Source organism: Paralichthys olivaceus, chromosome 14 (assembly GCF_024713975.1).
Source record: "Paralichthys olivaceus isolate ysfri-2021 chromosome 14, ASM2471397v2, whole genome shotgun sequence".
Lineage (NCBI taxonomy): Eukaryota > Metazoa > Chordata > Actinopteri > Pleuronectiformes > Paralichthyidae > Paralichthys > Paralichthys olivaceus.
The window spans coordinates 18087687-18101931 of NC_091106.1; the positions used below are offsets into that span (position 1 = coordinate 18087687).

At 39.5% G+C, this 14245-nt stretch overlaps 1 protein-coding gene across 3 annotated transcripts in view; it reads right to left on the reverse strand.

The window, feature by feature from the left end:
* The window catches only part of grid1a (glutamate receptor, ionotropic, delta 1a), a 199009-nt gene that overhangs the window by 61588 nt on the left and 123176 nt on the right, over positions 1-14245 (reverse strand). For 2 of the 3 annotated variants that reach the window (XM_020090224.2, XM_069538976.1), the window contains exon 4: positions 6669-6874. In XM_020090224.2, coding sequence (XP_019945783.1) covers positions 6669-6874 — 206 coding nt within the window. Of the gene's footprint in view, positions 1-6668; positions 6875-7021; positions 7134-14245 lie in introns of those variants that run through there. The other variant, XM_069538977.1, reaches the window with a different exon arrangement.

The following is a 14245-nucleotide window of genomic DNA, read 5'->3' on the forward strand; positions in this document are numbered from 1 at the left end:
AAGAAAGAAAAACAACTAGATAACAAGAGTGCAGCTACAAGAATCTGCTGATCAGTTGTGTGTCTTCTGGAAAGGAAAAGGAAAAAGCGAGAAACTGGAGCAACAATAAAAGTGGGAGGAAAATTGGGGAAAGAACTGGAAATGGGAAATGAACAGTCTAGACACAGGGGATATTATCTGTTACTGCTGAGAGGGACTGGAGGTGGAAAGTGGTTTTGGACCTTTACCACAGTTTAACAACAAGTTAAAGTGCTGCAGATAAGAAGTAGTAACATTTGGATTGAGACATGGCAGATAAGACTGAGTAAATGTTTTTTTTCCACTCAATACTGTGTGTCTGCTGTCCATTATTGAAAAATAAAAATACATATGTTCCCTGTCAGCATTAGATTAGACCGGGCGCAGTCTTTCAATACCATGATTTCTCTTATATTGTTTTTAACCTGTGACACTGTGACTTTGACAAAACAATTGGGAGGACAGGAAATGTTACAAAGTGAGAGATTATTGTCGAGAGGCATCATTGGCTTCTTGTCAGAAAAATGTGGGTGAAAGTGTGTGTGTGTGTGTGTGTGTGTGTGTGTGTGTGTTGTGCTCAAGCAGCTGTCATGTCAACAGCACTGAATCCCCCCAGCAAGGGAAACCATTATAGCTGTCTTCTTCCAAAGCACCACATAACAGCATGTCAACTCGGGCCACTTTTAAATCACCGTCCACAAGCGTTTTGTGACAATACGGCGGAAGAGTCTTTGGCATCAAAACACGATTCCCAGCAAGGGCAAATGTGTTTATTACATCTCACAGTCAAGTGTCACAAGGGTCCATTTTTAATCAGTGATTCATGAGCTCAAGTCTTGACAAGTGAAGCTGTTTCCACCTCCACAACCTCACATGTCACACAGTCAAATGTGTTCGCAGACGTGTTCGGAGATCCTCTCTGCTCTACTGTCGTCCAGACAAGTCGAGCGTTTCACTATTTTTTTTGTCTGCAGAATATTTAAAAAGTAAATGGACAAAACACAAACAGAGGAGAATTTACCTGATGGAATTATTAGTTTTTAACCTAATTTCTTCTTAGTGATGTAATAGATGGTTAAATGAGCAGTTGGCAGAGATGCTCTATAAAGCTGCAGATTAAAGAAAAAAACTCTCAGTAACGCACCAACAGAAGATTCTGCACCAAATCCAAGTAGTTCTTTAACCATTGAAGATACGTATACACTCCTGGTTCCTGAATGAATCCTCATTATCTCAGCTACACATTGGTGGGAGTTACAGGTTTGTTCTATCTGTTATCGAACAGCAGCTGAAAAAATTCTACCCCCCGAGAAACCACATTGAAACCCACTAAATAAGTCTTTGTATCCTAAAGATCCATTTATTATTCTCAGGAAAATCTGTAAAATGTCAAAGAACATTGCAGTGTTAGTCAAACCGATAACAAATCCCTGAATCTGTTGGATTTGTTGGGATCTGTGAGTGCCAAAATGTAACAGATATTTTTCAGGCCCATGTCCCATCCTTCCACCAGGCTTCATGGAAATCTGTTTGTTAATGTTGGGTAATCCTGTTGACAAATAAACCAACGAACAATCATATAAACCAAGAGATACAACTTTAAAGAAGATGCAGGGAAATACAGTCATCCTCTAACACCAGTCGCACAGGTGCAGCCCATGTCTTCAATCCTTTGGCAGTTTACACTGAGCTACTGCAATACTACTGGGAATGTCTGCTTTAAAAAGTTGATTTATTCAGGTTGGAAAACCAAAATAAAGTAGTATTTCCATCATATTGTGACAGATTCATGATATCTTTGTTTAAATGTGGGGTTTTGTGACAAGCTGACTAATGATTATATTTACTCTCAAAGACAGGTAGTGTATTATATAGTATAGCCAGCACAGTTGACACAGCACTTCTGACAATTTTTCATCCCTGAGTAAAAATAAGAAGGGGATTCTACACCAAGACTTCCTGGCAAACGTCACAGTCCATTATTTAGGAATGAAAGTGAGAAACATTGCTGGAATAGTGTTTGAATTAGATATGAGTAATAATGAGTGTTGTCACTTGAATGTAACACTTGAGCAGCTTTACCAAATAAGATAATTACATCATTATAATTACGTTCCTGTGCAATATGCATTTTGAAATTATCTCGCGGTGACTTCTGAGGGTGAATCTACACTCAAGCGTAAAGACAGAGATGATAACAAGCTACAATATAGTCTTAGGTGATTTTCTCTCTTTTTTTTAAAAAAAAACTCCATCTTCCTCTGGCTGAATTCACTTCATCTTTCACTGCAGCAGAAAGGTACGATAGACGTGTAAACAACTTGTAATCTCTCCTGTATTAGATGTGCAGTGGCAGCGGTTTTCAAATCCACCGTTCTTAAATAGACGCTGTCTCTCTCAGCACTCATCTCTTTTGTCTCTTTACTGCCGTCTCTTCCATTAGATTCCACTCATTACGGCTTCATACAAAGGTGCTTTATTATGTTCGAGGAGCCCTTTTGAGTCACCCTCTCCTTCTCATCTCTGACCTTTCCTCCCAGCATTCAATCCTTTATTTCTCACCCTACCTTTGTATCCCTCTTGGTTGTGCTCTCTCTCCCTCCCTCGCTCTGTCTCTGTCTACCTCTCTTTACCCTCCTGCCACCTAGTGAAGCATCTCTCTCTCTCTCTCTCCCTCTCATTTTTTCCTGGCAGCGTGCAGCAGTGCTTGTCAATCTTGTGGCTAAAGCTGCCGCACAGGAGGCAGACCTCACCCAGCCTCTCGTTTCCATCTATCAACTGGCCTGCAGAGCTGGCGTGCCAAGTGACGCCACCCATTCTGTTTCCCTTCACATCAACACTTCCAGGCGAACACCGTCCTGCAAGCGTAGTGAGAGCAGATGCAGTGGAAGTATTTCACTTATATTGAATCTCAAAAGCTGAAGCAGACTAAAATACTTCCAGGTCTATGACTCAACAAGCCTGCATGCTCACTAATGAATAATAATAGACTGTAACTATATACTTGTATTGAAGATTTAATTTTAACACGTGTTAGTCTTACTATTACTATTAAGTACAGGTATTCCAATGGCTTTTCAAAGCATTTTAATCAGTGTTGGTGAAAATGATATACTATCTTCAAATGCAGAACCCCGGAGAGCCAAAAATCTAATTTGGCTGTCTTCAAGATATATAGCATGCAGCTGCACTGTTAGCAATTAATTGGAGAGTGACTTTGGTAACTCATAAAATGTGTCAAGCTTTTGTACCTAAATGTGCATCGTTTTATGCAAGTGATTTAGCAAATGCTCACTAATACAACCCAAGGACGCGGAAATGGGACAGCTGAAAGCTTAAAATTCCACTTTATGGCCGTCTAAAAGGCTCGAGCGTGGTTCCCCCTATCATGACAGGAACAGAGAGCTGTTGGCCGTCAAGAGGGAGGTGTAACTGAAGCTGACAGAAGACGCTGCATCCTCTCACGGCCGAAGTGAACGAGAGACGAGATGGCAAGTGTCTGCACGGGGAAAAAACAAGGCCTCCGAATTTCAGCATTAAAGCTCAGACACCGTCAATGACGTGTGCGTCTTGTTCTAACTATGAGAAATGACTGTGGCCTGAGAGGAGACTGGAGAAGTGACAACTGACTCGTGACAGAATATGTTACTCAAGGAAATAGAAGAGAACAGAATGGACAATGTGACCTAGGACGACTTTGGCTGACGCTGTTACGTCCTGTAATATAAGTCGGGTGAATTAAGAACTTGAAATTAAAAGTTATGAATATCGTCCAGCTTTATTAGTCGTTTGATGAACTGTCGTCCTGACAAAGGTGAGACTTTTCTCATCTGCCCAATGCATTTTGGGGCATTTCTCCCCTCACGCCATCTGACCTTGTAGAGGAATACGTGGGCATGAACAGACTAAAAGAAATGTATCTATAGATACATTTAGAGGTTGAGCTGCGTGGTTCGTAGTGTTTTGTGTCATTTTGCATCTTTGTAGTTGCTTTGTGTCTCTTCCTTTCTTCATTTTCATTTTTCACCTTAAATGGTTATCTGTAATCTCTTTATGGTCATCTAACGTGTGTTTGTAGTTGTTTTGAATCTCCTTATGTTTTGCATCTCTTTTGTTGTCGTGTTTCATATCTTTGTAGTCATTTGGAATTTCCTTGTTTGTGATTTGCAATATTTTGTAAGCATCTCTTTGCATTAATATTATTTTGTGAGTCATTTTGCACATCTTTGCAGCTCTGTTTTTGTCTTCTCCATTGTTCTTTAGTGTCCCTGTAGTCATGTTGCATCTCTTTGTGGTTATTTTTCATCTCTTTGTAATCATCCTGCATTTCTTCATTGTCTTTTTGCATCTATTTGTGATCATTTTTAATATCTTTGCAGCTGTTTCCTTCCTTGTGGTCATGTTGCGTATCTTTGTGGTTGCGTCTCTTTATAGATATGTTCAACCTCCATGTAAAGATAATGTACATTGGAAAATGAAAGTGTAAGGTAGAGCAGAGCAGAATAGGAGATAATGGAGCTGAACAAACTATGAAAAGCACAACTGACAGATTCAGAAGAGAGCTGCAAACAGAGTGGGTCTCTGTGGTAAACAACATCATTGCTACCCTGCTACAACAAATCTACTCACATAGTTTCACGAACAATACTTCACACTGTCTAAACGTATTTATCACGCAGAACACAAATCATTTGAGACAACCAATGCCGTTAATCTCTGTGATTAACCAAATTCATTGACACTGATATCACATTCATGAGAAAAAGATTTGTCGTCTGTGATTCATTTTTTATCCGGTGGTCTGTTGACTTGTTGTCACCATGGAAACTTTACCTTTTTTTCCTCTCATGCTAAAACCATTCAGGAGTGTTTAACTCTCAAAGGCATCATCATTATTTTCAATTCAGTTATTAGCATATTTGCATTTTCTCCTGCGGTATCTCTGGTGGGGAGCGAGAGCGTTCTGTGACAACAGTTACCAAGCTGTTAATGAAGCTTGGGTGAATTAACGAATCTCCAGCACTTTTAATATATTATCTATTCACAGGGGCATTTGGGAGCTGTGCTTATTTCTTAGTCCCCAAGATGCCTCATGTTAATTATATAAGGGATGATAAAGAGTATAATTGATCAAATGAAATCATTCTTATGAGAACAGAAGATCTACAGGCGCACGTGTGTGTGTGTGTGTGTTTTTTTTTTTTATTGGCGTACAAGAAAAGATCAAAGCAGTATGTCATTTAGGAAACTTGAAAGCGTTGTGTATTCACAATCTGTGCACGGAGTTATTTGTCTACAGGTGCTTTACTTTTGGAGAGATTCAAAATAACCTCTTTTTAGTGAGTGTTAGTTGAGACTCTTTTCTATTGTTTTATACTGAGAGAAGGAATAAGTCCTTGCAGAAAATGTGAAATGTGCATTGATAGGAGCAAAAACCACTGAACATTACAAGACAGAGGCACAGCTACCGAGTGTTTCTGTGCAGCAATTATGTCAAATGAACAGCCCAGATTTCTTTGCCATCATGGAGAAAAATTGTACTTTGTTGGGATTAGGTTTGAAAAAGTATGTTTCATGAAGTCAAATTTAGCATTTTGGGTTGTTCTGTGCTAACATGTGTTTTTAAGTCTTTCTCAGATTGTATATAAAGATGGACATTTCCTCCCACTTTCCAGAAATGAAGCCAGAATATCCCTGATGCTGAGCCGTCATGTCGTCCATCTTTATGTGAAGTCTCTCGTCGGCCTGTAGTGAGTCTCTCTCCCCTGAAAGTGTTTCATTAGCAGTTTAATCTGCCGCCACAGGAAAACAAAAGTGACAAAAACACTTTGTAACATCTCCTGACAGACAACACCTGTCAAACAGTCAAGAATTACAGCTGCCTCAGATGAGCTCAAACCGAAAAATACTCACTGTCAGATGAAATGACTCAATGAGAGGAACTGACTCACTAGAGTAACTCAGCCGGCTGACTCGTGACTACAGCTTCTGAAAGAAATGACCTGCTCACAGACACTCTGGTAATAAGCCAAGAAGAAAGAAATCTCCATTCACTGTAAGCCTTACCAGTTACCAGTGTGGCTCACAGTGTGATTGCTGACAAAAAGAAGAACATGAAGGATTACTTCAGGTCACGGCGCTCACGTCATCAGTGAACATATTTGTTTTGCTTCTCTTCTCACCAGAAAGATGCAAATCCTCCACACAGTTGACGAACTTTGCCTGGGGTTATGTGCAATGCTGCTGTGCACATCTGTAGATAAACTCCCTTCACTGCGAGTGTGTGAAGACTGAACGAACATTTTACTCTAAAAAATATTATTTGGTCACATATGATGCAGAATTTTTTTTTTTTCGGGCCAACTCGATAAGCAAAACACCTCTCGGTCTGATCTGCCGATTGTTTTGGGTTTTGTCAGAACTGCACATGACAATTGCATCTTGTTTCATCAGCTATAACAATGGAAGGCAAATCCCCAATGGAAACAAAGTGATTTATCTCTTTTGACTCACTTATTGTGTCATGTTTTTCATTCTCTGAAGCCGTTTGATCAGCTGTGAGATTAAGGGCGACATGTTTCTGTTCATGGGTCATCGTGTTTTCTGTCTGACAGTCTGATAACTTGATGAAGAAGAGTCTTGTAGCCTACCTGGTGGATGAAGACCTGCGCACCTCGAGGACTCATGAGCAACACGGCCCGGCGTAAAGTGTCTCGATACCGGTTGAGCTCCTCGGTGCGCATCGTGTTGAAGAGGTCGGTAAACACGCGGCTGACGTTGCGGTCCACCCTCTGCAGGGACACGTCCAGTCCCAGCCGGGAAGATTGGTCCATGAAGGTTTGTAAACCGCGGATATCTGAAGGGGGAGAAGCAGTGACAGGTGATGAGAGGAGACACAAATATAAACAGACAGAGAAACAAACAACACTTCAGGCAGATCCCATGTTATACAGTACTTTATTCCTGCTGCACTGAATGAGAATTGTGGGTAAACAATGCATACTTTCAACACCTGAACAAGCGCTCTATATTTTCAGCCTTCTTTCCGAGGGCTTAAAGGCATCTTTTGTTCTTTTCTCGTGATCTAAAGTATAACAAAACACAACAGGCACTCCTGTCTTTCTGTTTCCTGGGTTTACAGGATATGAAACTGCAGACAGGTGGCTCTATCCCCAGAGATATGTGTGTGTGTGTGTGTGTGTGTGTGTGTGTGTGTGTGTGTGTGTGTGTGTGTGTGTCTGTTCGCTATACAGGAAACCAACTTAAAAGAAGCCTGAGCACACACATCTAAAAGGTGATGTGCAGCAGAGGGCACACAATAAACACGCCAATCACAGCTGTCACTGGAGGAGCAGCAGCCCAGCATGTGACGAGCCATGCCACGATTTTAGAAAGAGGTTAGGCAAAATCACTGAGGCCAGACCAACACCTGTGTGTGTGTGTGTGTGTGAATAAGTGTGTAGGGGTTTGATGAGTCATGCTTTCACTGAGAATAGACGACATACAGAGGCAGACAAAGGCAAATTGGCTCCAACATACATATAGTTTGCACATTGATTTCACTAGGGGCCAAACTGGATATTAAGCTACTAGGAAAAGATTCTGACCTGATCTGAGCAGTGAAGCAATATATTGGTGATTTGCTCCTGTTTCTACAACTCGGGGCCAACTGAAGCAGCAGAATGACTAAGTACCATATGAAGCAAATCGAAAAGATTTAGATGCAATGTTCGATTTTTCCTGCCATCGCTGCATTGCAATTTATTTTTGGAGGGTAAAATAAATACTCACAGTTACCGCTGGATTCTCTTCAGAATAAAAATGTTCAAAAGGCAGAACAAAACATTAAATTAAATCATTCATCATTTTGAAGCATCGCTCTCTTACTGCAGAACTTTTTCCTTTCCGGACACACACAAACACACGCCTCTTTACTTTTGTCTCTTAATTGAAATGGTTACCCCTGGCGATGTTACTTTGAATACAATGGACAGCAGCTCAGCCTCTGAGTAATCCCTCCTTTTGTTAGAGCACAAACACAATTTGTAAGTTAGTCACGGTTTCTTTCTTCCTGTCCCATGACTGGACCATTGCAATTAATTCTGGCAATACAATTTTTCTTTATACAATATTCAGCTGCAGTAACATTTGAAGATATTAGCTAGAGACGAAGCAAAGAATCAGATTTAATATTTTTTTCAGTGCGAGCATCTCTGTTATATGAAATCCAGAGGGTTCAAAAGGATAAAAACCCATCAAATCTGTGGCATCTCAGTACAGAAGTAAATTACCAACTCCTACTTAAAGGAGAAATGTTCATTTTCAGGATCTTGATCAAACTTTCCATTGTTACAGCTCCTCTTATCAGCCTCTGTCTGAAAGGCTTGATTTTAGCCCCTATCCTATGGCCCCCCTACCGATTAAATGCAGTCTGCTCTGTTGTGATTGGTCAGCCGCTCCCGGCACTTGTAGAAAATGTCGGCCTCCACTCTCAACTACTGACAAGGAGTTCCAGGATCTTCAGTGTTTTCTGTGGGTGTAAGGAGCTCCTGTTTCTGCAGACTTTGGGCTTTTTAACTTTGCAGATCTTTAACATACACTGACAAGTCTATAAAATACACTAGAGGAAAGAAAAACTGAAAAAGCAGAATATGTCTCCTTTAACAAGTTGTAGAGTTGAGTAGTTTTCTTCTCAAATCACTCATCCAGTTCAGACTGGAACAACACGAGAGATCTGGGGAACTGACCAAATGAGACAAGCAGTTTTTCAGCAGCAGCACAATGTGAATGGGTGAAAAACTTGTATCTCTCAAATGGGAAATTGGAGAAATATCCAGTAAACAAATAAACAAACAAAACAAAGCTACCATGCCATAACTACTCAAGTACCCCGATAGAAACACCGGACTTCAAAGCTGGCGTTCCAAAACCATAGCAGGCTTTTCCATAGGGAAGTCGTGTCAGTCGCGGACAGGACTGCAGAAAAGAGGATTAACGTGGAATTACAGGTCTGATTTCTGGAAATGTTTACTCGTGCATCACTCCTGAACACAAATCTGCTTCTGAAAGTTTTAGTTATCAAAACGTAACCCTTCTCTGACCCCTGGATCAGTATCCTGCTCCCTCTCTTAGGCTCTGACAACTCACTCATGATGATTTCACAGTGAATATCTGTGATAGTTTCACATAAAAAAGCAGGAACAACTCAGTGTTGATGAAGAAAAACATTAGCACTGATGACAGTGAGGTGAATTTTATCTAGTTAACAGAGGCTCATTCAGATTGGCTAACTGAAGTAGCTGTAGCTAGTGTTCACCTCGTGAATAAGGCCTTACCTCCAGTTTCTTACATCACTCTTACTGTGCAATGTTCCGATATTGGTGAAAATGGCATCAGAACTAAGTGAAAGTATTAGACGTTAAGTTGTTATTCAAGGAAAGAGGCCAAAGAAACCGTGGCTAGGCTACATGTGTCTATAGTGCATGAAACTCTAAAACACTTTGCAGAAACTTGTTCAGCTGCATCCAAAGCACAACCAGGCTACCGCAACACCAGGGGATCCATACGTCAAGCTTGGTTCCCTGAGAGGTAGATGAGCAACTTTATCACAGATTTCGGATTTGATAAAGAACACACAACTCCAATCAGCAAAACTAGTGCCAAAAGAGGATGAGCACGTGCCAGGAGAGAGAAACAAGGCTCAACACTTGTTTCCATTTACTGATGAATCCATGTTTTATGTCAGAAGCAGTAGAGTGTACATAAACTAGAGAGAGAGTGATACTGCAGTGTATCAAACCCACCGTGTTTGAGGGAGTAAACAAGACTGGAGGCCTTTGTCCTTTTCTTGAGTTGGACACCTGCACTAAATTGACTATACCTGAAATGTTGAAGCACCTCTCATTTCTCAGAGACATGCTATACCCTCTGGTTTGTAACATTGTGGAGAGAGATTCAAACTGCAGGAGGATAATGATCTCAAACACACCTCAAAGCTTCAAAAGAAGCACCCGAACATCAAAGTAGGCTGAGGAGCCTGAACTGTCAATAAAGTGAAAGGTAGATGTATCTCATACCAAGATATTGTTTCAAAGATTCAACTTATCACTCTAATTAAATGTGAAAGTATCATTAGGAATAAAAATAAAGTATTTCTTTCAAAACAAAAGGGAGATAGAAGTATTTTAACTCCTGGTCTCAGACTGTTTCGACTGTTTTGAGAGGACAGGGAAGTAGATCAGCAGATCAAAGGAGACCGTGCATACCCCATGAAGTTGCTTTAACATCCTTTTCAGCTCGATCTTACTTGAGTCGTAACCAAAGTGGGACTCCCTCCAGATTGGAGCAAAGCAGAAATGAGCATATCATGATAAAAGGGCTCAGAGGTTTTCACTGAGCTGTCAAGTCACGTTGCAATCCAAGCGGAAAAGCTGGAGAAATGGCTGCACTGCTATCCTGCGCATTCAGTTGAAGCGATTACTGGTGTTTTTCCAACAATACCAGCTATTTTTATTATATTATATGTAATACAGACATTTTTCTTAGTAATCTGCAATATAGATCAGGAATGTATCAAGCACTTAGTGGGAGCAACCAGTGATAAAAAGCAGAGATAAAACAACTTATTTTACTGACTGCAGATCTATACTCCAAGTTAACAAAGTATTTATGCTCTAAATAAAAGGACAAATAAAATGTCAAACTAAAATGGCACTCACAGGCCCTATAGCCAAGGCCACATTACGTTTCTTTAGCCACAAATTGGTAGTTACAGGTTTCTAGCCCTGTTTACTACCATAAAGCAGCTGAATATAAGTTGACACACCTATGAAACATTTATAGTCACGATATTCAGATTTTTAATTGGATCCATACAAAATTGCATCAAACCCAAACCCTTAAAAAAATTTTATCAAGCATATTTTATATAATTTGAATCGTGAATGTTCACATCCTTCCACCAAGTTTTGTTATAATCTGGTAGATTCACACATTCTTACAGCAGTAAATCTGTCACTCCTGATACCTGCTCAAAACAGCTACCAAACAGGAGTTTATTCAAAGTAAGTCAGACAGAAATTAACACTTAATGAAGAGATCTTGAGGGGAAAAGGGAAGTAATTTAGCTTTTTAAGTTATTCAAATAAATGTTGAACCATTGAGGATTTGTGCTGCAAATGCTGTTCAATTTTATTCAAATTTTATTCCGATTCAATTCAAATTTGATCCAGATTTATACATTATTTGTTTAGTTGTAATAATAAAAAACATTTGTGAAGGAAAATAATAAGCTCTAACCAATAGTGTCTGAACATGACAGATGACTTGAGGAAAGATCTGTGCACTTAACCAACTGGAGCAAATTACCCACTGATTCAATAATCAAAGGAGTCAGACATAAACATTTTTCTTGCATGTAAATGAATAAATAATTTATCCTTCACATAGAGGAGCAGAGCAGAGGAGGAATGTAGACGTGGACGTGCTTGTGCACATGCACGCTCTCTCTGTTAAGATGTGTATGTCAAATATACGTTACAACATAAGCTGCGGACACATTTTTGTAGCTCAAGGAGTGTAAACTGAAGAATAGCGTTGTCAACAAAATGGTTCCAGTCTCAGCAGTCTGGTCTGAATGTGCAGAGCAGGCTGAGCTGGAGTTGAAATATTATGTCAGTCTGAGGCTGGTGACGCCTCAAAGGTTCTGCACAATGATTGCATTCTTGGCTTGCACATCTTAGTATGGCAAGGGAATAATTTAATAATTAAATAAAATTCATTGCCAGTTTGGCTGGCATGAGTCGATATAAAATACTATGTGTGTAGATGGGAGCCAGTTAGACCTGGCTGCAACAATTTTAATGTAAAAAATGTATTAATAGAAAAATCATTCGGTGGGTTGAATTAAAGTTTTCTTCTTTTTAATTTATATTGAGGTCAGGTTTGGTGTTGCAATAATCTGCTGACATGGTTGAAATTATGCAGATGCAGAACATTTTATCTAAGACACTATGTTGAATTTCTGCTATTTGTCACAGGGTTGTTGAGCATGAGCACTGAACTATGCAAATTAGGTTTTAGCTGTTATTATACCATCTCGCAAAAAAGGTTACATGCTTCTTAGGGCTCATGCAGGGTTTATTTCTTCAATTCTAACTAGTTATTAACATTTATTAGTGAGGATTAGAATAAGATAATATGGTGAGAGAGAGAGAGAGAGAGATAATGTGTGTGTGAATGTGGTTTGAATGGACTGCATTTTACAACCACTTAAAGTACTTTACACTGCAAGTCACATTCAACCACTCACACATTCATACAGCAGTTCTATACGTCTATATATAACCCTCACTTCTCTATCATTCAAAAACAGCCATCAGGGGCCATTTGCAGAGTATTGATGTGAAAATGTGGAGAGCACATTTCTATATGTTTTCACTATATATAAAATATTTCACTCAGAAAAATATTCAGAAGTCTGCAAATCGATTTTTATATAAATATAATGATGACTACCAATCATTAACTGACATTTTTTTATACAGTCCACGACTCCATGATTACTGCCTCTCAAATGCAGCTTCACAAATGTGCTTCTCTCTCTTTATACCACAAAATGACAAATCTACACATATGCATGTTGCGAAACTTGCACTTGTCGCTGTGGAAGTGAGCAGTGTATGGAGGAGAGGCGAAACTGCGCTGTGGTTAAACTAGGTGGCCCTAAATTAGGAGTGCACCTGAAAACAAGTGTTGCAATTCCAAAACTCACCTGAAGAGATGCTATGAAATATCAATTGTACCCACAATATACAACATGGTTTATAAAAATGTGTTGGACATGTTCACGTAAGTATATGTGATAATGTCCAGTTTTCAAAATAAGTAGTCAACACAAAGAAGATTCTGAATATATATGGAGGTCAAGTCCTTAATGTGCTGACTTCTTCATTGTGGGGCTGTATTATTTGGTTTTGTGTTGATGAAAATCATTAAATGAAATCAAATTAATTCCTGACTTAATGACTGATACTGAGAATAGGCCTAAATACAGGATTAGCTCAGATGCAATAAAGAAACACAATAAAAGACACATGAGAGCATTTGTTATTCTAAAGAATTGTCTTCACTGCACTCAAAAGACTTTATTTTCTCAGAGCTGTCAGTATAACCCAGCCCTCACATTATACACTACAAACATTTCCTCTGTGTATGTGCATGTTCAGACCCTGCCTGTGTTATAAATGCACTTTATACATTAGAAACCACCTCCTACTTGGGACCAAAAACATCTTAATCAATCTCACACCTAAACCCAGCCTGATTCTCTCTTCCTACAACAGAGACCCACTCACCGCGGGGCAGCCAGAGACAGATGCAGCAGCTCCACAGTCATTACTAAGCTCAGGTAAATTCTGACCAACAGGCCAAGGATACGACAGATGTTCTCACAAATCGACCTTTCTCGATGACTCCCTATAATCTCACCTCAGTCTCCTTTCATTCTCTCTTTGTTATAATAAAATGACGAGGAATTTTTATAGGCACTTTTGTTTGCAGATAGTACACCCACAGTCCATCCTCCCCCACAGAATCAATAGCTGGCTCTCTTTTACATGCACAGTCTTGTGAGTACACTGTAAGCATACACTATAGGGCATTTATAAAAGCACCATATATTACAAACCTTTCAAACAAGACTAAAGGTCATGCAACTTACTAACTAACACACTAACTTAGTTTAGTATGTAAATAGGTTAACATTTGCCACGGTAAAGACAAAGAACAGCTGAGGAGTATTGGACAAATTGAAAATTTGAGAAATTGGGTAATCCGGGAAGTGATTAATTCATTTTCAGGTGGACATGAATATATGAATCAAATTTGATCGCAATCTGTGATGTAGTTATTAAGATATTTCACTCAGATTCTCAAATACAAAGCTCATGGCAGGAAAAATCAATTATCTACAAAGTTATTAGGATTTTTTACTTTGGGGAGTTTTAATGACTCTCCGGCCTTCTACTAAGGTTTGTCTAAAATGTACCAATATGTGTCACTGGGTGAACAGAAGCTAAAGGGGTCCGGGAAGTTTGTAAATCTTTTAGACAAATGAACTAATTTGGTGATGTGGTAAAAATGTAGAAGTGGCCAGTGGGAAAAGTCCAAACTGAGCCCACTGACCAGTTGTGTATCCTCATCACTCAGCAATGTAGCGCTAGATTGA